The 26293-nt window shown below is 37.1% G+C and overlaps 1 protein-coding gene across 7 annotated transcripts in view; it reads left to right on the forward strand.

Annotated features, from left to right (window-relative positions):
• Nucleotides 1-26293, forward strand: part of FAM135A (family with sequence similarity 135 member A) — an 82280-nt gene that overhangs the window by 31781 nt on the left and 24206 nt on the right. For 5 of the 7 annotated variants that reach the window (XM_040553522.1, XM_040553523.1, XM_040553525.1 and 2 more), the window contains 12 exons: nucleotides 4170-4249; nucleotides 8270-8409; nucleotides 8526-8596; nucleotides 8932-9105; nucleotides 9758-9884; nucleotides 10296-10449; nucleotides 12012-12089; nucleotides 14276-14325; nucleotides 16098-16253; nucleotides 22973-23046; nucleotides 23365-23519; nucleotides 23767-26068. In XM_040553522.1, coding sequence (XP_040409456.1) covers nucleotides 4170-4249; nucleotides 8270-8409; nucleotides 8526-8596; nucleotides 8932-9105; nucleotides 9758-9884; nucleotides 10296-10449; nucleotides 12012-12089; nucleotides 14276-14325; nucleotides 16098-16253; nucleotides 22973-23046; nucleotides 23365-23519; nucleotides 23767-26068 — 3561 coding nt within the window. The remainder of the gene's footprint in view (nucleotides 1-4169; nucleotides 4250-8269; nucleotides 8410-8525; nucleotides 8597-8931; nucleotides 9106-9757; nucleotides 9885-10295; nucleotides 10450-12011; nucleotides 12090-14275; nucleotides 14326-16097; nucleotides 16254-22972; nucleotides 23047-23364; nucleotides 23520-23766; nucleotides 26069-26293) is intronic. The other 2 variants (XM_040553521.1, XM_040553524.1) reach the window with 2 other exon arrangements.

Raw genomic sequence — 26293 nt, forward strand, 5'->3', positions numbered from 1 at the left:
CTGAGCTCTTCTGGGTGTTCTTCCTCACTAAGATCAAAGTACCTCAAAGATGTGTTGCATATTTGATTGCTCATCAGGAGAGCTGTTTTTGCAGCACTTTGTAAATAGCTTTGTAAGGCTCAGGAAGGCTGCTCTGAGTCTCACTTTGCTCGATCTCCCTTTGGAGACTTTCTTTCAAATCATTCTTATCAGCAAGCATCATGCAGCTGTAATCTGTTTGTTTGCTTTGTCTTGACAAAACGGTGCTAAAGACTTGCTCAAAATCATTTTGTTGTGTGGTGTCAGACCTTCATCCAACTCTCACTTTGCTTTTCTTCCCAGATCGGATTCAGGCACTGCCCGTGCTGCAGTGACTCACGTTCAGATTCTGCTTCATGAGTTGCTGGTGTAGCCTGGACTTTTAAAATGCCCAAATCACCTTATATCATCAAAGATGATCAAAATGCATCTTGCTGAATTATCAGGTGGTGGGTCTTATAAACATCAATGCGTAATCTATTAAAGGAATCCAGCAGCTATTGCATATCACATTGTTGCTTCTGGTCAGGATTTTTAGTGTGTTTTCCATCAAACTGTAAAAATGACAGTTCTTGGTGCTACTACTCTTGGTTTTATTCTCTGTTTAGTTAAATACTTGGTTCATCTCATGGAACAAAAGGTAGTCAAGGATCCTAACATACAGATGTTGATGTTCTCATATATATAATCATAGAACGGCCTGTGTTGGAAGGGACCTCAAAGATCAACTAGTTCAGATCATCTAGTAATATATGATATTTTCCCCATTTAATACAGTTAAGAGAGGGACTGAGGGAAAGGTTATAACATGTTTTTTGTTTGTTTGTTTCCAAATATAGTAAAAGAATCAAGAATTCTTGTTCAAAAACACCCATCCAGAAAAAATGAAGGCTGGACAAACTCAGTTTTCTCAGCTTCTACTAAGAGCATGTGTGCCAGCCCTGACCATCCTTTGTGACAGCATCTGTAGCATCATTATTGTCTGGGATTTTCCACTATCCAGAATACCTTCGTTCTTCCATTACATAAGATAATGGAGAGTTGATTGTATTCGGATCTTACTCGCGGAGTATTTTAAGGATATCTGGGATAATTGAATGTGGCAAGGCCTTTGGTACTGAATTGTTATCTGGACTCCCAAACAGATGCAATTGAATAGATCAGGTTTATGGGTCACTTGTAGACTCCATCAGAACCAGACAATGCTTCAGTTCCATATTCAAATGGGAAATAGTTGGAGGTGGTTGGTTTGTGTTGGTATTGTGTTGTTTGTTTTGTTTGTTTGTTTTTAATAGAAAAGGAAGGATTGTGACACACATTGATGAGTCAAACCAAACAGAGACGGAAAGATGAGGAGAGCAGGGCTGGGGGAGGAGAGAGTAACCACGCTTGATGCATTTTTTGAACTTTCTTTTAGAATCTTGCTGTCACATGAGGAATGTCTTATTAGCTTTAGAAAACGCTTCCTTATTTTATGCATTACAAATGCAGTTCCATTGTAAGTTAAATACCCTGTTTCAGTATCACAGTATTTCATTTGCAGATAGGTCCTTAATCTATATGGTATTTAAAGATGAGTGACAGTGATTAATTTGGGTAAATACTGTGTAGGAGGTTGGGTTTTTCATTTAAATATCTTGATGCAGTTACATAATTGTTTCAAAGACCTGGGCACAAGATTGGAAATTAAAATCTAAAAATTTGCCCTAAGATGAACTCCTACAGGATTTAAATTTTCAGATTAACAGGTGAATGTTTTATATTATAAACTGCTTAGAGTTTAAATCTGTGCTGAATATCAAAGCCACCTGTCTCAAACAAGCAGACAGTACACCTCCATCTCCACATTAACCTCACATCAAAATCCATCGGGTTTACTGGGTAAAGGGTAGAATACTCTGCTTTTCATGAATTGAAAGTAATAATAGGAAAAGTAAGGGTGTCACAATGGCCTTTGGTTTCACAAATTACATTCTAAGCGTGAACAATTCTATTGATTATTGTTCTCTTTGAGGCCTGGTTTGTAAACAGTCAATTAATGGCATCACCAGGACAAATGGGTCTTACTGGTTTAAGCAATAGGGATATTGCCTTGCGTGATACCTTGTTGCAGTCCTAATTCATTCATCTCTCCACATCTGATAAAGTTTTTAAGCTAGTTAAAGTCTCTCTCTGTAGAGCTGCAACCTGTCTCTAAAGATGAACTGAGAATGGTGCAGGTTTGGGCTGTTTTAAAGGCTGATAAAGGGGCTCAGCTTGGCAGGAGGTTAGCGTGACATGAAATAAAATACGTGGCGTGTTTCTGAACTACCAAGACATAACATTTAACCACACCAATTACTTTACATTCTTTCGATAATACCTGAAGCAACAAGCACTGTGGTCTGCTAGCACATTCTAGTCATTTGGGTTGTGGGAAGATGTGGCTCGTGGGATGTCAAGCTCTTGAGAAATGCTTACTGGGGATCTAGAAATGGCACTGCGAAACTGGAGCTGGTGAAAAGTATCTCCTTGCTGAGGTTATGTGCATTGTGAGGACGTGTGTCCTCATTGTAGTGAAACGGGTAACTGACTGGATGATGGAAGCGGCATCTGACCGACTGGAAAGGGGACATCAGTGGATTGCATCCTGCTGGGTTATTGACGAGAGGGCTCTCCTAATCGCCTTGATGCCTTACACTCTTAATCTTAATATTATACTTTTTTATCCAGTGCAAAATTAATTCAGAGTTTACTGTTTGTGAATCACTTAGGAAATGTATTTGGAATCTTCTTTGACTTCAGGTTTCTAATGCAAAATATATCATTACTAGTTTGCAGTAGTTGTTTTATTCAGTTTTTAAATGCTAGGGATGATTTTGCTCTCCACTCTTATCTCTAGCCACATCACTGGTTTATTAAGTATCTTCTGTTATAAGGCACTCTTTGATGCAAAGTTTTGACCAGACTGTAGCTGACGTATTAATTTTGTGGAAGGATTAAATTAAGAATTATTTTTATTGATTAATTGTCAGACTAGTAAATAGATGCATCATTTGCTAATGAACTACTGGATCATCAGGTGTAGCGGAGGTGCTAGTAACCAAAACTGGAACAGGAAGTAATCTGGGATAGTTTGGATAGTCCAGACCATGAAAATGAGAGATGAGATTGAGAGGAATACAGAAGGGAAATTGCATACAAACGCATTTGAGGCCGTGCTTCTGCCCACTCTCTGCTTGAGGACGTTCTTGCTCCCTCGCTTCGGTGGTGTCGCTGTTCATGCAGGTCAGATCAGCTTACGGTGCTGGCTGCACCTCACCCCTTAAAATAAAAACAAATTATCTGAAATGGGATGAGATGGAGGGAACACACCATTTAAGTGTGTATTTACGGGTGCTTGTGTCTTGTGAGGAGTCCCATAAAATCAGTATAAGAGACAATTAGGGATTTCATAGATCAAAAACAAGGTTGGAAACAGTATGGAACTGAACAGATTTAAAAACTCGATAAAGGTGGGAGCAGAGACTCAGAAAACAAAGACTGAAGGTTTTGTGTTCTTGGGTGTGGGTTTTTTTTTTTTTTTTTAGTTTGTATGCCTGCAGCTGCTGCCCTTGCTATCACAAAGGCAATAGCACTATGTCTTCATAGTCAAGTGCTGCCATATTTTGCTTAGTGTGACCCTCCGTTTGCACTGTGTGGTGGTGGTGACAGGCAGTGTCGAGAGCGTCTGGCAAGCAGGGTATTTTGTGGGGTTCCTGGTGGTGTGTGTGCTGCGGTTTCAGGAATAGCTTCCTCAGCAGCAGAGCTGGAGCAGCCCTATAGATGTGCTGCGTGGTAAATCATTACGAGATGGGTGTGTGTGTAGCTGACGATCTTGATTTTTCATCCATATCAGTTCTCCAATATAGTTTACCCTGTATCTACATAAATACTTGCATTTACACTGTGGAGTGTGGAAAGTCTAGCTCTGTGTTCAGACTTCCTTCTTATATTCTTATCCGTCTGGTTGATGACACACTAGAACGCAGTTTTAAGCTTTTTAGTCTTCCGTGCTCTGTTCCCCCTTCTCACTCTGTGTTCCTGCCTTTGCCATTGTATGTAAGTGCATATGGTAGATGAGATAGATGTACTGTACAGCATGTGTTGCAAATCACTGTCTTTTGCTTTAGCTTTTACCAGATTCGTGCGTCTATGAAAATTCCTCCAAGAATTCCACACAAGTTAGAAGCTAGTTTGTTACACGCAACTGGTAAGTGCAAAGCCTTTTAGTAAGCGAGGCCGTTATCTCGACTTGTTGATTAAGGGAGCATCCTTTTTGTCTTGTATTATTATAACTAATATAAAAGTGATTTAATTTTGTCATTGACACAATTGAAATGTAAATTATTTCATGGCGACCTGCTGAAAAATTACTTGGTTTGTAGCAATGAGACTCAAAAGTTGATTGCAGAATTTGTGTTACTCTATTTCCTCTGTTAATTCTCTTTGCTGGTAGTGAAACGTGGTGGTTCCTTTATGTTAATATCTTCTGTTTTTTCCACTGATATGCTCGGTCTTCTTATGTTTTGGACTAAGGATACTAAGGACAGTTCTCGTTTAACTAGATATCCTCAAAGTAGTGGAGTACTTCAGATACAAACAATTATATAGATTGTTACATACCGCCTCCCCTTTCTTCCCCTCCAAGAAGTCTCTGAAAGGATCCAGTCTTGCTGTTTTCAAACTCGCTCTCTTGCTGTCCAGCAGCAAAATTGATTTAAGTTCCTGCACAGAATTAGCTACACCCTCTTCCCTTTTTTATCCTCCTTCCCCCCCACCTTTTCTCCACACTTCCCCCCATTTTTTCCCTGTACTTGACCTAGAAAGCAGAACTGCCTTTTGGTTTCTTTGTTGAGGCAAGTTGAACTGGAGAAACCTGTTAGCGCTCTTCTAGTTCTGTGAAGCCCACACCTCACTGTGCTGTAGAAATGTGAAAAATGGAAATGAATGAAGTTTTCAAGTGGCAGATGAATTTCTTGGAATTGCCAGGTAGAAGAACCTGCTGCAGTCTGAGAAAATGGGATATAAAACTGGGATACTCAAACCTGAATTTTTGACACTGTTTTAAAAGTAACTGGGAGAAGAACCACAATTTAGACACTGAATTTTAGTCAAGCTTCTTGCATATTTATGTTTGCTTTGATTTATGTGAAGTAAATAAATAATTCTTACAAACCATGGCTATTCCATTTCAATGTCAAAGTGTGGCGTTTTTGAGGGAATTTAGCTATGCTAAACTGATCCTTTCACTCTAATAAGACATTTTTTAATAGCATCGCTTAATGATGCTTAATATTGCTAAAAGAATGTTTTTTTTCCATTTCATGGTATATTTTAGAACAGTCCAGTTAATTTCAGAAAGCTGCAATCTTGTTAATAAATTCTGTGACGTGTTAGCTCTTTGGTCGCTCAATCATGACTAGGCGTAAGCATTAAAGGCTGCAATTTGACAGGAGTTGAGATGAGCGGTGCTGTCAAAACAAATCGGCCTGTGGTTCCCCCAGCTGCCACTCTTTACCTTCGTATTGCTCCATGCACTGTATTGACACAAGTGTCTGATTTGGCCTGGAAAGCCAATTGGGAAACTCAGTTCAGTTCAGATAAGCAACCGTTTCACAAAAATACAAACCCTCCAAACCCAAAAACTGGGGTCCCTTTCAGTTCAGTCTCTCAGTTTGTGCCACAGCAGCTTGTGTCCTTCTCCCCACTTTAGTCAATGAAAGAGTGGGTATGGCTGCTTTTTTTTTTTTTTTCCAGTTAAATGCATGTTAAGCTACAGCTTTGGTTTTTTTTGGTGGTAAAGACGCCACTGCAGTATTAGCTTTTCCTCTTGTGGATTTGGTTGTGCTTTATTTTGCTGAGGACCTCTGCCTTCCGTTTGTTTCAGCTGCTTGCTGAAAATAGCAGAATGGGGAGCGGTAGGTTTAGGTCTGTAGGTTTAGCTGTAGGTCTTTCCTTCTTGAGAGCGATGGGTTGTGTTGGCCAGGTATTTCTTCCTATACTTTTCTACCTGTCTGTTCTGTTTTCCTAATGCTTACCTCTTTTAAATCCCATTCCCTTTGACAGAGTCATGGTTTTCCCACTCCAGTCCAAGTCATCTTGCCTAGCTATTTCTAGCTCTCCCTAGCCTGTCCACAAGTCACCAACAGTTTCCTTACCCTAGCTGTGTTTTCCCCTCACCTGCAGACTCTCTGATCTAATTCTTCCTTTTATTTCCCCAGGTTAATTGTACGTGCTCATTTGTTCCCTGCTTCCTGTTCATCCTTCTATCCTGTTTCTCTTTCCTTTACTGCTTCTTCCATCCCTTGCCCAGTCCTTCCCACCTTTTCATAAGGTCCCGTGCTTATTCAAATCCATGTTTCATCCATTTCTATTTCCCGTGTCCTTTAGTAGTTCCCTTGAGTTACTGCAGACCCAGGACATGACAGTGTGTGTCATTACAGTGGTGATACGGCAAGCCGTTTGCCTTAGGACTTGAGAATGTCTCTTGGCATTCTTGTGACTTGAAGGGAAATGGAGGAATCCTCTAGGAAGATAAAAGAAAAACTTAGGTACTTATAGTCTGTATGAGGTTATTTCTTATTTGAGGTTCTTCTGTACTCCTTCTTCTGTAAGGCAGTTTAGAAACGAGATGACCATGTTCACAGGTTCACAGCACAAGAATGAATTCAGTCCCCACTGTTTAATGTGAGACCTCGATTCCCAGGTAGATGTGGCTCAGCCTGTTCCTGGTGCTCGCTTTGCCTCTTCTCCTTTTCTCTCACTTCTGAGGATGCAGTTTCACGTTACTCTCAAGTCAGCAGAACCGAGAGCTATAACTCACAGAGTTGGACGGCACATAGGAAGCTGACCTTGGCCATGTGTCTCCATTACTTCTTTTCTATCAGAATGCAGTGGCAGAATCCCTTCTGCTGATGGTGTGTGGTTCTGTCAGATTACACGTAATGTGAAACCATGCCCTCTCTGCCCTTCACCTGCAGCATGTGGCAAGGACTGATGCAAGGTGAACGTGCCATTATTTAGGGGAATTGCCATTTAATGATTCATCCTTTGTAGTTATTTTGTTCAAGAGACCTAAATCAATGATGCATATGAAAGCACTTCAGCAAAAAAATGTATTTTTACTGGTTTCTAGTTTCTGTTGGAAGTTTGAACAATAATGAAGGTTATAGAGTGGGAGTGTTGGCAATACAGACTCAGGCAGTGATTTTCTGTCAGTGGTCAGTAGACTCCAAATCTATGAAGTGCCAACTTTGCAGATGTCTTTTTCTTTTGTGGACTCATTTGAAGTGATTGATTAAAAAGAATCAAAATGTTTTAAAAAATGTTTCTCGCTCCCATTTACACAACTTATCAGACTCTGTGTTCTGAAAGAGGTTAATGTTGTTGAGGCTACTTGTTGAGGAGTGATAAGAAACTGTCGATGTTTCTGTTGACTTTGTTCTTCCAAATTCCGCCTTCTTTTATGTGTTGTTTCACAGGGTAGTGGCCATCATCATATTTCCTGTGTGATAACCCTTGTATAGTAATTATGGCTAAATACTTCCTCAGTAACTTTTTAAAACTATTCCTTTCCTCATTTCTTCCAAAAGTCTTTTGACCTTTCTGGGCAATGGATTCCCTAACCATATATCACACTCTTGTGAACTCTTCGTGATGAACAGCTTCTGAACTGAAAGCAGAAGTATGTATCATCCTGAGCAGCAAACATAAGGTTCAGGTGATACACTTAGAACTAGTCTGGCCAGAACAGTATGCAAAGATCTGGAAGGAAAGGAGGAACCACCACTGTTCTTGATTAATTCAGTGGAGTGATATATATCATTTAACCTCTTTGCCTCATTGGTAGTTAATTCTGAATTCTTAGTGCGGTTAAACCTTGTAAAACAACACAAATGGTGAATGAAACAAGACAGATTTCAGGTTTTTTATTAAAATTTCTGATGCCTAGAGCGTTTCACTCCAGTTTGGAACAAATTAGATTCTTCAATCTAGAAATTGTAATGAAAGTAAATTACATTGAAAAATATTGATAAAGCATTACTTAGAAACAAAGTGCTTCCCTTCAAACTCCAGTAGTTGCTGACTGAAATAGAAAACCACAGATATTGTTGATGTTACGGTTTTAATTGTGGTCATGGAACTGATAGCAATGGTAAATTCACTTATTAGCTGCTCTGGAGTTGCCAGATGCTAGGCCAATAATATTAATACTTGTTTCTCTTTTCAGGTGCAGATCTTGCCTTTCCTGCTTCAATCCATGACAATATAGTTTGCAGTAAAACATTTCAGATTCTTTACAAAAATGAGGAAGTGTCGGTGAACGATGTGATGATTTTCAAAATAAAAATGCTGTTAGATGAGAGGAAGGTAATCTGTCAACCAATTTAACTATATTCAGATACTTAAATCTTTGTTATGTACAGTTTGGATTAGTATAAATAAGGGACATGAAAAGATTTCACAATTCCACAATTTCTTTTTAGATTGAGGAGTCTCTTAATGAAATGAATTTTCTGCTAACATTAGATCTACACTTCACGGATACGGACTATTCGTAAGTTTAAATATAGAAGATTTTATTAAAGCAACAGCATATGTTAACTTTTTAAACTAATTAAATCTGTGGTATATATAGATGCACTGTGTTCATATTAGACGTATATGAGAGTAAGAAAGAAATCCAACACTGAAGTCTGTTAAGATTTCATAACTAGTTTGACTCATTATGATTTTTCTTTTTTTTTTTCTCCTCTGAGGCAGATATTATTACATTCAAAAGTATAGACCAATGCTATATTGTTATCTGCATCAGTTATTAATAACTCGCTTGCATGTTGCACCTTGAATGTGGTCACTGTAATTGTATGTGTTTGTTTTTTTTCTTCTTAGACCAGATGACCTGAGCACACTACAGCCAATTAGTAGCCGAACTTTAAAGTTGCACTTTAACTTACACCGGGGCCTTCACCATTATGTCAATGTTATGTTTGATTACTTCCACCTTTCCGTCATATCGGTTATAGTCCATGCTTCTTTGGTTGCTCTGCATCAGCCCCTGATAAGGTAATCTCTTGTTAATAAAATACAAATAAAGTATTGGGTGTCCAAATGGAAACGTTATGAGAACTGAATACTTAGGAAGAAGTTAAGTCAATGTAGTTTTCTTTATGATTTTGTAATCCAGGGTTCAGAGGGAGGAGAAGCTTCTTGTTTTCTAAGTTACCTTGAAGAAAATTTTGAGTTTGTTTTCATTAAAAATAAGAGTATGTAATGTAGTAGACAGATAATACCCACAACCAGAGAAGAGAGAAGGAATGTATAAACATTGGTATTTATACATGTATATTTATATGTGTAAATATTTATTCATGTTTTTAATCAGTAAGATCTGCTGCTGACTGTAGTTAGTGACTGAAGTAGGTGCTGTTAATAGAATATCCTGAGTTGGAAGCCACCCACAAGGATCATTGGAGTCCAATACAAATTGAGCATCTTCTGATGGCTATCTTCTCAGTTTTCAATTGATACTGCAGTGACAATGATTTCTGCAAATGATACATTTACCTTCACTAAAATAAATGAAACCAGGGGATTTTGTTTTCTCTTTAAATAAAATTCTGCCTAATTTTAGTAAAGCTTTCTTCTTTCATTAACTCGTGTCATCCATTGCAATCACTGTTTATCTCGCTTACTGGTTCATTTGTGCTTTTTGCAGTTTCCCTCGCCCAGTGAAGAATACGTGGTTGAACAGAAATGCACCAGCACAAAACAGGGACTCTGTGATTCCTTCTCTTGAAAGCGTGGTCTTTGGCAATAACTACACAAAGCAGTTATCAGCAGATGTAAGAATACTTCAGTTGAACATTTCATTTGTATTTTGTTGGGTGGTGTGAATTTTATCTTTTCTGCAAAAGTATTGTTTGATTAAAAAATGAACTTTGTTAGAGTTACTTTGCTGTGCCAGGCATATAATACAATGTAGGAAATAATAATATGGGAATATTATATAATATAAATATGGGAAAAGAAAAGAATTGTTCCAGAAGGCTATGTTACCTGTTTCAAAACTGTGCAGATGGAAAGCTTACAGTATTTAGTGTTTAGCCTTATTCTTTTAAGATATTGCAATCCGTTGAAAATTGCAAAAAGATGGATGAGGTTCATAAAAATAGGCAATTTGCATTGTTAACATGTCCTTTATTGTATGAAATTAGTATGTGACTAAATCTTTTTTCTTTTTTTCTTTTTTTTAGGGTTGCAGTTTTGTTGTTTCAGAGTCTTTCCTCAGTCATGCCTATAATTTCCACTATACACTTTGTGCTAGTTTGCTGCTTGCTTTCAAAGGATTACATAGCTATTTCCTTATGATAACAAAGGAGCTCCCCTCTTCTCACCGAATTGAACTAGGTATGTTGAATTTAATAAAATATATCACTTTCCCTTTGATGTTTATTCAAAATAATCCCTTTCCTAGGCTAAACTGGCTTTGATTTCATACATCTTGTCTATCTAAAATCTTTTTATTCAAACTGAGCTGGAATTTAATAACTCAAGAACAAAAAGGAAACAAGTGTGTTAAAAATCTGTGCATAGAAAAATACCAGAAACTGAGGGTTTTCTTTGTAGAAACAGAAGTACTGCTACAGTTACAGTACAGAGTATTTCTGTGTCAGTTATCTTAATCTTGGTATGGAGGGAAACACCCTATTATATGAATGACTCAACTCTTCGTCTGCCTTGTAAGGACAAAATGCACTTTTTGCCAAATAGAATCTGTTGGCACTATTGTTATTGTAAAGATAGGCTAAGATTGTGTCTTGATATTTAAATGTTTCAGGTAGGACCTTAAATTCCCCTAAAACGTTCTTACAAAATACGTGTAATAGAAAGAAGCTGACAATCAAATTGCATAGTGAGGAGGTATTTAGTCTTCATTGACGTCACAAAAAAACAAAACAAAACTTCAGTGGTAGTTGGATCGGACCTTTAGTCATTTCTCTGGGTGACTTAGCTTACCTTAAGGAAATGCAAGCTTGAAAAGAAACACTCAAAATAAATACATTAAAAGAAAATCAGTACTTACATTTAACATACATTGTATATATTCTGCTCATGGTTTGTTTCCTGTGTTGTTATGGTATTTTGCTTTTTGTTTTAATTCTTAAGTTTCTGCTATAATTATTTTCTTATTTCTGAATCTTTTTTTTTTTCATTTATTGCAGTTATTTTGTATATACTTTGATTGGGGAAATTGATATAACAAAAAGAACTAATAATGTAAATACTAATTATGCTATTACTACTCACTCTTTGCTCTTGTAAAATAACCAGTGCTTATCATTAACACTAATTTCTCTAAAATCTATCAACAGTTAATAATAATAATTTAAAAAGGAACAAAAAGCCATGTTTCTGTGATGTCTATAAAAAAAAATGAAGCTCTCTGGACTTCACAAAGAACAAAACTGTCTCTTGCATTTATTTTTAATCGTTACAGTAAATGAACTGGTTTTTGGTTGAGATTTTATATGTTAAATTTAAATGACCTTTGGAGAAGAGAATCTCAAGTCCCGTTTAAATCTCAAATCGTCACTTTTTAATTTCCAATTAAATTATAACCTCCCTAATTTTTGTTTCTTCTGTTTGCTTTGCTGTTGCTCTCTCATATAATTTTTTTAAAAAGACTGATTTTGCAGAAGCATGTGGAGACAACTGTTGGACTCAATAACTGTAACTGACCATTTAAGTATTGCTGGTTTCAGAAAATAAAAGAATGTTAGCATAATGTATATCATGAGTGATATCTAATCGAGAAATTACACCAAAATTATATGCTTTCATGTACTGATCTAACTGCACTAATTGCTAGGCTAGCAATAAGCTTTTTTACTAACTTTAAGGCAAATAATAAATCAAAGATGAAAAAGGAGTGTAGTAACTAGTCATGTGTGTGCAATCCCTATAACTAGCCAAGGCCAGCATGCAGGTCCTTTATGAACGCCTTCTCAGAAGAAAATTTCCACGAACCCAGAGAGACGCCTACCTAGGTATGTTTTCAAAGCAGGTGATATAACCCCTCAGATTTTTATTAATAATATAAAACATATTATTTTGTAAACAGGAACGCTATTTCACTGTTTAGCCACAGTGAGAGTATGTTGAACTCTGGTGAAGTCTGTAGAATTGAACTACTTATTTTTAGGCTGAGCATAGGTAATAAAATAAAATATTATGCTTTGTTTTAGTGTTGTTCTATTTTAATAAAAAAATGATTGAAGAGTTCAGTCAGTTGTCACCATTTAAATAAAATAGCTAAAATTATTTTTATTTCTTTATAATTCATTTTATTTAGTTCATTACAGACTTAGTTTTTGTTTTTGTTTGTTTTTAGTAATTAAAGGCTAGTAGTTATTCTTCCTGTGAAATCGTTCAGATTACTTTTGGTATCTCAAGGTTTGATTCTTCCAAACACTACACAAGACGTTCTTAAAGCTTAGGGTGCATTTGTCCACATCTAAATGGACAGCCTTCTCTTTGGAGAGAGTCACTGTTGGTTTGATGTTGGAAAAGTACAGTGCTGTTTAAGCACAAGGCAGTTTATGATGAGAGAAGAATAAAATGGCAGCTTAGCCTCATAGTAGGACACCAACTTAATCATGAATAACTGCATTTTTGTTTAAAAAATAAGTCAAAACTATTTTAGCTGAGCCAGTAAAATTTCATTAGATGTATGAACAATGCTGCTATAAAACAGTTAATTTTGTTTAGTCTTGTATTGTCTAGTGGATTTTTTTTGTTGTTGTTTATTTTTGATATTGTAGGTTTTTTGATAGCATTGTAATTTGGGATTTTCAGAAATGACTTCAGAAGTCAGCTTTACCTATTGTATCAGACCTACGCTCAATCACAGTGTGGCAAACAAGATGACTACTCAGTATTAGATGGTCTCAAAAGAGAACCATCTAATTTTTTCACTTATGACAAAATCCGTGTGGCCACAAACACTCCAAAAGATGTATATAACGTGTATATAAAATGTTTTCAAATATTTTCAGAGCAATTATCAAGTGCTGTCTAGTTAACAGGTGCAAGTAGTTTATTTCAAAAACATTTCTAAACTTGTTTCTGAGAACTTCATATGTTTCTATATTGCGTATTTCCTCAGAACTTTGAGTTGTGTGAGTTAATTTGTCATTGAGTTTAAACCTAGACATAAGGCATTACAATTATTTGAAAATCAATATATACTCAGCAAATCCAGATGGTATCATTCAAAGACCAGATGAATAAGCAAGCTATTGCTGTTCTACAAGACTACGTTCATTATCCATATCCTAAACATATTATTGTGTTTGGAAGCATGTTTTTTTGGTGTACGTTTTTAAGTAAAACTGTTTTTTTGCCCTTAATACTGTTTTCTGAAAAATAACTTAAATATTTGCCAGAAATAATTTTAGGTTTGTAAATTACTCCCTTGTTACTGGTACCTCAGATGTAGAAGGAAATCTTATTGTGGTACAATGTTATTATTTAATTGATTGGATTTGCTTGAGTAGAAAAGGAATGATTAATAAGGAACAGTATCTTACATGAAGGAATAAAGACATTTGAGGTTCTGATCCAATTTAAGTTGCCATAGCATGGAAGACTGAGTTATTCTTGACATTGAGCTATTGAGAGAAAGATTAATTAAAGAACAGCTTTATCTGACCAAACTATGACTCATCAGACAAGAATCTATTTTTATTTATGTAGCTTACAAATCAGTTAAATAATATACCTGTAGAAAAACGGTGCTGCGTTAACAAATGTCTGGAAAATCTGAGGTAGAAGATGAATTGGGTTACCTTGGTTTTGAGTGATGATATTGCTGCTGAATAGCTGAGCAGTTCTGGTAACGTGCAAACTATATAATCTACAGTACAGTGCTTGCAAGTGTAACTTGGAATAAAAAAAATTGTATCCTTGATGAGGTCTCATGATAAGTCTTCATGATACCTGGCTGCAAACCATTTTTTATTGATCATGTTCTGTCCTCAATTTCAGACATTAGTAAGAAATTATTTTATCATTTACTCGATTTAAAGTTGATTATGACATTCAATGTGACATTAAGTTTTAATTGATAGTCTCTTTCCTTTTTAATGTTTTTAAATTGTTTTGTGAGATAATAGGTTTTACTATGCAACTTGGGAAGTATTTTTCTCATAGTTATATACTCTCATCTTTCCAGAAAACATAGATGTAGAAGTTCGTCTTACAGAATTGTGTGAAGAAGTAAAGGTACTACTTTACATTCGTTGAATAAGTGAAGTAACTATAAAAGTAGAGTATGCTGATTTTACATGGTACTTGGGAATAAACTGTTTAGGTGATAACATCCTGTATTTTATTTTTTTTTTGCCACTGTTTCTTTTGACTGTTCTTTCAAAGAGTAGTTGCTCAGCTGACTCAAAAACTTACCTACTGATCTGGTGGCTCAGCATGGCAGTAGTAGCCATGGTAACTGTTAAAGATCATAAAACTGAAGATTATAGAAAGATGGATTACTTGTATTAAAATCATATTTTGAATTTTATGTGTTCATTATTTGAATCCCTTCTTTTTGAAGATACCAAATAATAGTTACAAGATGGAGCATGAGTAATAAGTTTTACAAAAGCAGATTCTCCAAGGCTTACCCTCATCCAGAAGGACTTGGCCTGAGGCTGTCTCCTTTTGTTTTCTATGCATTCTCAAGGAAATACTGTCCACTATAGATTACTTAGATTTGTCTTCTCAACTCTTTCATGTGCACCAGACAGAATTAGCTGAAGAGCTGATTTCCTTATCACAGACAAATTTAAAGCAGAAGTTTGAAGACTTTTATGCAGGATAGTCCATGCTTTGTTGCTGAGTGGGCTAGCTACCCAGCTTTTGTAGTAGACTTAACTTTCATTCATACTTTCAAAAGTAGTAGCACAATTGCAAGGAAATGTAATACTGATGTTGAAAGGATGCTATTTGTATAACTGGAGACAAAGAAAGCCAACACAGTTAGCTTTCTGTGAGCAACTGATAATCTTACTTTATAAACTAGAAAGGCTTTTTTTTTTTTTACATTTGTGTAGTTTCTATGTATTTTCTAGTACTTAAGATTTTTTTTTGCTAGTTTTTCCCTTAGCTTGCTAAACTATATTTGTTTTTTTCCATTTTCTCCTTTCTGTTCTTTTATGCAGTTCTCTTCAAAAGTTCCTCTTATTTCTACTCTTGCCTCCTAAGTTGGTGTTTCAGTATTTGTAATCCTTTTTTACGCTTCCCCTTTAATACTGCTGGTGTTGGATCTTTACTATACTTACTTTTTAAACCCCTTGCCTCAATGCCTTATCTGTCTCCAATTAGTTTCGGAAAAGCTAGATTTTTTTCTAAAATAGTAGGGAATATAAGCCTAACAATTTACAGTTGACTTGTATGGAACTGGATCACAGGATTACAGTACACTCTCAGAAAGAAAAACTTGTTTTGCACTGAATTTGTATGACCTCTTTCTAGGAAACCTATTCTGTAACTATCAAATAGTATAACATTGATTCCTGAACATGTTTAAAGTGTATGTAGGCATATAGTGCCATATAAGCATTATTGTAAGTTGTTAATGTTCCAAAGTGGAAATGTCTTCATTAATTTCTTAGGATTGTATCAAATTTGGACTAATATACCTAGAATCAATTTTCTGTTTTCTAATTCTGATTCCTTTCAGGCACTATATTTTTGCATGTTAGAAAATCAAACAGTTGCAACTCATAGTTATGGTTGCTATTAATGGGTTTGTTGCCTCAATTTAAGATCATGAGTCCTAATGCTAATAGACATCTAGATAATATTTAAAATACTAATAAAACAAGTTGGTAGTGTTGTAATATAAGTTAATTCAATTCTAATACTTTGACAAAACAGTTCTCATTTGGAAGTTACTTTTAAAATTAAATTTCTTACTAAGATGAAATACACTTCTTTTGATTTTTGTCTGTTCATTGTGGTGTAGTAATCATGTAAATCTTTCTTCCATGCTTCAGAAAATGGAAAACCCCGATGAACTGGCAGAACTTATAAATATGAATCTTGCTCAGCTTTGCTCACTTCTAATGGCTCTCTGGGGGCAATTTCTGGAGGTCATTACTTTACAAGAGGAGGTCACAGCATTGCTTGCACAAGAGCATCACACATTAAGAGTAAGTATTAACTCTGGTGTTATAAATGGGATGTTCATACTCTTGCTGGGACACATTGTAATGGAAATGACACTCCAAATTGTATTTTTTCAGGTTTTATTAGGGAAAGGTAGTTGGAATCACAAAGGGAGCTGTTGCGTTGCATTGATTAGTTTGTATATAATGTTGTTAGAGCTTATTCTTGGAATATATATAAAGTACATACATATAAAATACACGTAAAGTACATTGTTTATGTTTATTCACTGATTGTTTGAATAAGAAACGCATTTCAGAAGGCAAATTGCAGTCTGTGGGAGATGTGTTTGTGTAGAATGATGTATTTTTCTGCAGGAGCAATGTCTAGTGCCCACTCATTTTCCTTCCCTACTGCAGTTAGGCTGCCAGATTACATCATAAAATGAAACGTATTTTTCTTCTGAATTGAGAACTGATAACGTTCCTAAGCTTTGAAAGGGTTCTGAAGTGAGATTTCAAAAAAGAAGAGACAATCCAGACAGGATTTGGCATTTATGTGTGTGTATGTATAAAAATTGATGCATGGTAATTACGCGCAGTAGATCTGGTGATGTGTATATACAGTTGCTGCTTTCTACATGCAAAACATAGTGAAATATTTTCAAGTATGAGCTAAACCTTTGCCCTTACCTTCTCATAAATATATCTTTTCCTCCCCTCTTTCGTGGTCAAGGATTTGAAGAAACAAAACATTTAAAATTTTTCAGGGAGTAAAATTCATTAAAACAAACAACACTTCCCACCACCCTTGTTTCCCAATCACACAACTTGATATTTAGCTAGCGTCACATCTTTACTGTCTGACATCATAATCCATACATGTATCACGTACATATAAGAAGTCATTTTAAGAGTTTATCTGGAGGCTCTTGTTGTAAAACCATTTGCAGAGAGTTCATTCGTAGGTCTGGTTAGTGAGAGTACATGGTATCAATGATTTGTAATAATGACAATCCAAAATAAAGTCATTTTTAAAGTTTTAGTTTGCAGAGACTTGATTTGTTTAACCGGCATTTCTATCACTTGCACCAGAAGCCTTCCTGTTTTGATTCTGTAGGGGAAACTGATTATGAGGGATACTTGGATTGGGGTCTTACGTAAACCCTTGAAAAATCACACTGTTCAGTGAGGGAGTTGTGGTTGTGCAAATAGCCTATTCTGAGAAGTTGGATCTTTCAGCAAGAGTGCAAGACTTATTTGTTAGAGTGACTATGCTAGCAGTAGCAAGGTGTGATCAATTTACTGGCTATCTATGAATCTTACTTGCCTTTGTGCTTTTCATACAAATTCTGGAATCCTTCAACTGGGGTGAAAGCTATAAGATGAGAATATTGTTTCAATTAACCTGCATTTGCATTCAACTGCTGCTAAGGTAGTGTTTGTACAAGTATACCTTGAGTAGAGCCAAAAGTATTAATATTTTTATTTTAATTGGACCATTGTTAAATATATGTGTATGCTAGTAATGATATGTCCTTAGCTTCTTAAATGTGGTTCTTAAAGTCTCTGATTTATGTCATTTTCTCTAGCTCTCAAATAATTTAAGAACTGAATTTTACTGCAGTTCTTCTAGGGAATATAAATCAAAGTATTTTTGAGATGAATTGAGATACTGTGTGTATTAAAAATATTTTTGTGAAAACTGGAAAGCATCACAGAAGCTGAAGAGGAGTTCCCTTCCTCCCCCTTCCTTCTGATTCCTGATTTGTTGGAATCATGCCTGATCAATCCACGGTCCCACATTACATCTTGATCTCCAACTTGGAGAGGGATGGATTCAAAGGGTGGACCGTTCACTGGATAAGGAATTGGCTTGAAGGCTGCACCCAGAGAGTGGTGGTCAATGGCTCAGTGTCCAGGTGGAGGCCAGTGACGAGCGGTGTCCCTCAGGGGTCTGTTTGGGGCTGATTAATACCTTTACCAATGACATAGACAGTGGGATCAAGTGCACCCTCAGCAAGTTTGAAGATGACACCAAGCTGAGTGGTGCAGTTGATACAAGAGAAGGAAGGGATGCCATCCAAAGGGGTCTGGACAGGCTGGAGAAGTGGGCCCACGTGAACCTAATGAGGTTCAACAAGTCCAAGTGCAAGGTGCTGCACCTGGGACGGGGCAATCCCAGACATGAGGACAGGATGGGAGAAGAACTCATTGAGAGCAGCCCTGCAGAGAAGTACTTGTGGGTTCTGGTGGACAAAAAGCCTGACTGAGCCAACCATGTGTGCTTGCAGCCCAGAAGGCCAACTGCGTCCTGGGCTGCCCCAACAGAGGGGTGGCCAGCAGGGGAGGGAGGGGATTGTGCCCCTCTGCTCTGCCTTGTGACGCCCCACCTGGAGTGCTGCATCCAGGGCTGGGGCCTGGATATGAGGCTGAAAGAAGGATGTGGGGCTGTTAGAGCAGGTCCAGAGGAGGGCCACAAATTTGATCAGAGGGCTGGAGCACTGAAGAAAGGCTGAGAGAGCTGGGGATGTTTAGCTTGGAGAAAAGATGGCTCCAGGGAGGCCTCATGGCAGCTTTTCAATACTTAAAGGGGGCTTACAAAAAAGAGGGGGAACAACTTTTCGCTCAGTCAGATAATGACAGGACAAGGGGGGAATAGCTTTAAACTAAAAGAGTGGAGGTTTAGATTAGTTGTTAGGTGGAAAGTCTTCACGCAGAGGATGGTGAGGCCCTGGCACAGGTTTCCCAGAGAAGCAGTGGATGCCCCATCCCTGGAGGTGTTCAAGGCCAGGCTGGATGGGGCTTTGGGCAGCCTGGTCTGGTGGGAGGTGTCCCTGCCCATGGCAGGGAGCTGGAACTGGGTGGTCCTTAAGGTCCCTTCAAACCAAAGCCAGTTTGTGATTCTATGTAACGTGTCACTTGCTTTCGTACCTGCATTTTTCTCCTCCAATTGTTTTTATGCCCACTTCTCCTCTTAGATGTCACCCTGCATAAATAATCTTGTTTCAAGCATCACATCACATGCAAATTTTGCTTCTTAATAAAAGAAAAAATAACGTTTTTCTTTAATAAATGCAGCAGAAATATTCTTTTCTTTAGGTATTAAGCTACATTTGCAGCATAGTGGTGGGGAGCTGAAGATGGTTGCATAGTCTTCCATGTAGCTTGCTACTGGGTGATACTTTGTCTCTAAAACCTTTGAGTTTTCAGGGTTGAACTCAGAGCTGACCCTTGTTATTACTGAAAATGTTCTTATTTTTTATTAAATATATATATAAAGCTTATTTTATTTTTGAAAGAAGTGGCCAGTTGCTATTTCTTACTGAGTTCTGCAGTTACTGGATACTACAGTATCTATCCAAACATCAAAGTCTGAAAAAGAGATGCAGGACACAGGTAATCTTAAACTTACCTTTTTATTTAGGGCCTGATAACGAAGAGCAAGGAGGCTGTCTCCAAGGCTGCTGTCTGGCACGAATTGAATAATACAGCATTGAGAAGGAAATTTTACCTGAGCCAATTTACATAGAACCAGCAATGTGATCATACTTAATTTTACAAACACTAATTTGCAGATACCACACTGGTTTCCTGTACTCCCAAGATGTGAAGAGCTGGTACAAACAATTTGCAAATATGTGCAATTAAATATATATAAGAAAACATACTGCCAGTCGAGCAGGATTCAGCACTGCAGAACTTCAGTAAACCTTAAAATTAAAAAGGGACGGTAAATTTGAGCCGTGATATTTTTAAGAGCATTACTGATTCTGGATACTGTTTTTGAGGGCTTGCCATAACATTTTGCAATTTGCATTAATAGGCTTGAGACTATAAACCTTTATATAAACTTTGGGGAAACCTGGAATGATCATGTTTCACTAGAGGCATTATCTGCATGTTAAATGATGTAGACTTTCTGGTTAGTGAATGTAGGTGGAATTTGAGAGATGACCTACTAATTATAATTACTCTCTTGAGAGCATATCTGTCTTTTCCGAAATAAGATTTTTGCACTATACAAAATTCTGTCCTTTTATTTTAGAAATTGATGTTCTCATCTGGTCTATATTGGATTCTAAATCTTTTCTAAATTTACCTTTTCATCTTGCAGTATTTGTAGACTGTACTCTCCACTGGAAATTTCTCCCTGGGAAAGTTTTATATTAATCTAAGACAGATGAACGCTTTTAGGGACTCATCCATCTGACTGGTTTAGATGTTTTAAGTAAAATATCCCCTAGAAATGCCTGTCATCTGTATTTGGTCAAATAGTTTTCCCCCTCTGTGCATAGGTGCTTTTGCTGGAGTATTGTGGGAAAATAAGGTCATAATGAAATGCAGTATCTTATTTGAGTACATCTCTGTAAAACACTATACCAGATTTTAATTGCTACATAAAAAGCAGGAAAAATTCATATTAGAACATCCATCAACTACAATAGCCCACTAACAAGGTTTGCAACTACATTGAAAAAAAAAAACTGATTAAGATATTTTATATTACACAAAGTTTGCACACACTGTTTCATAGTGACATCTTCTGGTAGGTCTGAACACGTTATTCCAAAATGATTTCTTACAGTTTGATTAGTCCTAAAATAGGAGAACTGAGAACCAAGATCTGAGTGCTGCTACTCATCGGTGTGCCAGGGACTCAGTATGTACTCCACAGCAGTTCTTCTATCCAATTTTTCTTCTGCTTACGTTGGGAGGACCATCGAGTGCATAATTTGAGGAAGCCTGTAGGGACTAGGAGTAGTGCCTACAATTTCCTCCTGCAAAGCCGTTGCGGAGTCAGCTCACGTTGGTAGCATTTGAGTCACCACTGCCAGCTGGTGGGCTCTCTGCTGCTGCAGAGCCTGCGTAACAGTGTCCTAGCAAACGTCTCAGTCCCTCCATAAGGTACATGCTGATTAAACATAATAAACTACTGTTGTGAGGGTTTTTTTGTTTGTTTGTTTTGTTTCTTTAATACTGATTATCTGGGCATTTGGAGCAATTTTGGAGCTTGCATCCAACTAGTTTTCTACTGTTGCTGTTAAACTAAGCGCTGTCAGAGCTGAGAATCAGATTTTCTTCAAAAGCACTGGAATTAATTAAGCAATTACAAATGGGGTTTACTGCAAATAAAAAAGCCTTAATTTTCTGTTTGAGGTATTGGCAGAATTATAAAGATCTGTTCTCCGTGTAAGCCAGGTTTTGGTCGGTGGTAAAGTGATTGCTTGCATCCAAAACCAAAAGCACTTTGCTCCCCTACTGGGAAACAGCTATATGCCCTTTTCTTGGCTCAAATCACAGACATCTAATTGGGAAATACTCTTGTTATTGTCTTACTTTGTATTACGTGATCAATTAGGATCTGTAATTAATTTTTAGATTGCTCAGTTTAGAATGATAACCAGTCCAGCCTTAATAATCAGTTGCTCTAACATCTAGTTTTTAAATAATAAAACAATGTTGTACCTTTCTGGGGCAAAGGCTGAGGATTAGCCCTGACAAAATGACATATTTGCAAGGTAGACCTCTGTTTAGAAAAGGATCTGGGAAAGCACAGGGGAATAGTTAGGAACACTTGGTTCTTAAGCAGCATGTGTGTGCATAAACTCAGAGTGCCATTTCTGAAGGAGAGGAGGTAGGCTGTGTGTGTGTGTCTGGTCACTACTGAGAGTGGAAGTTGCATTTACAAGGCAGTATACAGTGTAGTGCTTTCTGTTGCTTCAAAACATTTTCTATGACTATTCATAGGTGATATATCACAGAGATTTATTTCATATAAAAAGTAAATAGAATTTTGAGAGGTTGGGACAGAAGGACTTTCAGCCTCTAATACAGGTTAGAGATAGGGGGTTTTAATGTTTGTGTGAGGTTTTTGTGTTGTTTTGTTTGTTTGTGTGTTTGAGTTGATTTTGTTTGTTTTTAAGCACCTCAGAGCAGTTTTTTAACCAGCTTTTCTTATGTTATGAAGGGGAGGGGAAAAAAAAGGAAAAGGTGGAAATTACAGAACATGAAACTCTCATAGTCACTGTCTGGGAAATTAGATAAAGCAAGAGGAAGGCCCAGAGTACCTTGGGAAAATAAATACCTGATGATAAAGAAGTAGGCTTCCATACGTTACAAAAAAACATTTTAATATTGCATGGTTTATTAACTTCAGGCATACAATTAAGTCTTGAATACAGTGCCTATGATTAGCATACATTCTGTTATTTATCAATCACAGCTGAAATCTTTACAAACAAAAGGTTTTTTTGCACAATGTTTTAGTTGTGAGCTAGAGGGTATTCGTGAAATGTTTGAAACATACATCTCAAGCGCATGTAATGGGTTTCTGCTTCCAAAGGTAATCCTCAAGCCCATTCAGAAGTGTCCGTCAAACAGTTACTTCCTTTCCTCTTCTGAAATTTCTAATATTTTTTGTATGTTTTTATTTCATGTGGGCCTGGTTTAGATGATTCATTTCTTGGTAATCAAGTTTTCAGCAGGCAGTTGAGTCTAATATAATTCCCCTCAGTCATCTAGTGCACAAGTTAAAATCCTCATTTCACTTTCAAGTCTTGCGTATGGTATCCTCTTCCCTTTTTGCCCAGACTGAACATTGAAAAAACAAACCATCACCACCAAAAACTATGTATATAATTCAATTATTATTACTATATAATTCAATCCAAGTTAATAGCATTGCAGCGTAGTAATCCTGGTGAATTTTCAGAACTTGTGTGTAATACACAATTAGCTCTAACATTATTTGGATCTTGCAGGTGCGCAGATTTGCAGAAGCATTCTTTTGTCTTGAGCATCCTAGGCAAGCTGCCCTTGCCTATCAAGAACTACAGTGAGTAGCCTTTCGAAGTGCATAACATTTAGCACGTAGTTATTCTGTAGTTAACATTGTGTAGAAGTACTGTCTTGCAAAAATACTTACATAAGTTCAAAAGAAACTTAATGTTCTTAAACAGAGATCTGAAGTTTTTTAGTGAAGAACATACAAGTTAAGACAGTGCAATTCAAATGAGTAATGGAATAATTTTTCTATTAAATAAGTAATTAGTGGAAAAGCTTCCACTAAGGGGAATTAAACTACTGCTGATTTCTGTTAATGTAAAAATAAACAGTTCTATTTTTTCATGTAGGACTACTTCATTTTTTTCAGTGCTCAGAGTCATCTACAGATGTGTGCAGCTATCAAAAACACTTCCTTCTGCAGTTCTCTTCCACCCCTCCCTATTGAATGCAGTGAACTAGATGGAGATATGAACTCCTTGCCTATAATCTTTGAAGATCGGTATTTAGATTCAATTACTGAAGGTAAACACACCTCACAGCGCAGTTTTCTTTTTGGAGAAAAAGAGCAAAAGTGATGTAGAAACTGAGTATTCTTCTTGTCGTTTCTTGCTGGCTTTGAAGGAGTATGTTTGTTTGCTAGGAAATGTTTTTCTAGTTTGAGTTTTGAGGATGTGTAAAATTCTGTAATTACCAGTGTTTTATAGCTTCAGCTACTTCCATAATCTTGTTGTAAACAATCCTTTTTTTCTCACTTTTTTTTTGGTAAAAGATCTGGATGTACCCTGGTTGGTAGTTCAGAATCTTCCAAGGTCAGAGTCCAATAAACTGGATAAATTTGAAGCTGAAGAAGGTTTTGTAGCTGGATTTACTAGCCCGGAATTGAAAATAAGACCTGCAGGTGCCTCCAACCTTTGGCATTCAGAAAGTGAAAAAATGCTAACAAAGTCTTTGAAAGGGAAAAATGAAGATGCAAATAAACCTAAAGTTAAGGTTACTAAGCTCATGAAAACAATGAAACCTGAAAACACAAAAAAAGTCGTGAAACAGAACTCTAAGGACTCTGTGGTCTTAGTAGGCTACAAATGTTTGAAAAGTGCAGCACTGGAAGATGCCTCTAAAAGCTCAGAAGGCAGGCCTTCATATAATGCTAATGAAGGGCTGGACCCTACGTTAAGTGGATTTCCTTGTGATACAAAGACCTGCACCAGGCAAATAAGTCAAAGAGAATTTACGTGTTTGTCATCGGGAACTGAGGAAAAGACTGCCAAGACTGAAGGTGTTCAACCAAGTCAGGGTAGCCCCGTGCACTGTGAAATCGCGGCTATTTTTGGTAGACTTACGATCTCCCAGGCAGGTCCTGGAACTATACAAGTAGATAGTGCTCTGCAACCCAGAGGTGTACTTGAAGAAGGTCAGCCAGCTTCCTCGGGGGTCAGGACAATTGAGGTCAAACCAAGTAATAAGAATCCCTATGAAGGGGAGAAAGTAACTGTTCATATTGGATCGTGGTCTGAGTTTCCGCAAGATGGAGTACAAGGAGAGAATTTGCAGACACCCAATATTCAGGCTTCAGAATCTGGAAATAAACTGCATTCAGTAGAACCAGTGCTTGAAAAGGAAGACGTCCATGAAAAAAACTTCCGACACACCAGTGATGTCATGACAAAAATAAAAAATAATCAGCCTAGTTTATCTACAAAGGAAAGTCAACTTTCTGTAAGTGGGGACATGACTAAATTACCAGATGTTAGTGTGACATATGCCTCTTCTAGGTTTTCAGATTCTGGTATAGAAAGTGAACCAAGTTCTTTTGCAACTCTCCCCAACCCTGATCAGGTTTTTGAAAATGTTCAAGGGCAAAGTGTATATAATACGGAGAGATTATTTCCTCAGCTTTTGCTAAAACCAGACTATGCTATAAAAAATGCATTGGAAAGCCATTGTACTGAGAGTACCAGCGCTGTAAGTGAAATACAATCATCCCTGACATCCATAAATTCTTTGCCTTCAGATGATGATGAACTCTCACCTGATGAAAATTCAAAGATAACTATTGTACCTGAATGCCAGCTAAGTGACAGTAAAACTGTATTGGATCTTGGAGCAGTTGACTTGCCAAAATGCAATGACATTAAAAAATCAAATACCAGTTTGCAGCAACAGTGTGTTCTGTTTTCAGGGCATTCAGATAACGAAACTCTATCTATACATTCCTCTCTCTCAGGAACAAAAGATCTTTTAGGCTTAGTTGTTTCAGATGAAGTTACATCTACTGATTTGAAAAGTAACAGCCCACAGACAGACCTTGGCACAACTTGCAAGGGCTCTCAGGACCTCGAAAGGCATCATAACACTACAGAAGAAACAGTTAAATTGCATTTAGAAATTACTTGCTTGAGTGAGCCATCTGTTGTTTCAGGTTCTTCATCTGTAAGTGCAGGGTATGAGGTTGAAAAAACAAATGAAGGAAAACATAATGAGCCTTTAGAACTAAAGGAAACAGCGGAAGAATTGTCAGCAGCTAAAAGTGAAACTGGTACAGATAATCCTTCTCCCACCAGTAGTACTGATATTGTAAAGCAAGGGTTTGTAGAAAACTATTTTGGCTCTCGAAGCAGCACAGATATTTCAGATATTTGGCCTATGGACAACAGCAATCCTGTTAGCCCTCAAAAAGAAATGTATGAAAAGCAAATTATTTGCTCTTCCCAACAAGATGAGGAAGAAGAGGATGATCAAGAAATGATTGAAAATGGGTATTATGAAGAAACAGACTATGGTATATTAGATGGAGCTTCCAGTGCTGACCAGGACCATGGCTTAGCCGAAGAAAGAGCCCTGAGATCTGAAAGGATTGATAGTGGGCGTCTGCGAGATGGAATGACTGTGCCTCCCGTCTGTACTCCTGGTTGTCTGTCTTTTCCATCTTCTCTGAGAGACTCTCCTTGCAATGTTATCTGTTCTTCAAGGAATAAATCTGATGCAATTACACAGCAGCCAAGCAGCACATCCTACAACTCAGCTTCATCTGTTTCCTGGTATGAAAGCTCCCCAAAACCTCAAATGCTAGCGTAAGTGACTGTTTTAAAACAAAGTTTATTTGCTTTTAGAAATGATGTTAATATAGTGTAAAAGGGGGAAAGAAATGTGGTTATGCTCAAGTGCCCTCATGACATTGTCTTGTGGATTCTGTATATATTCAAGTAACATCACATTTTAGATGTTAATATGGAAAATGTGTTAGCACATAATTCCTTATATGATTTACATTGCAATTTCATGTGGTTTCACAAACT

Source organism: Cygnus olor, chromosome 3 (genome assembly GCF_009769625.2).
Source record: "Cygnus olor isolate bCygOlo1 chromosome 3, bCygOlo1.pri.v2, whole genome shotgun sequence".
NCBI classification, from domain to species: domain Eukaryota; kingdom Metazoa; phylum Chordata; class Aves; order Anseriformes; family Anatidae; genus Cygnus; species Cygnus olor.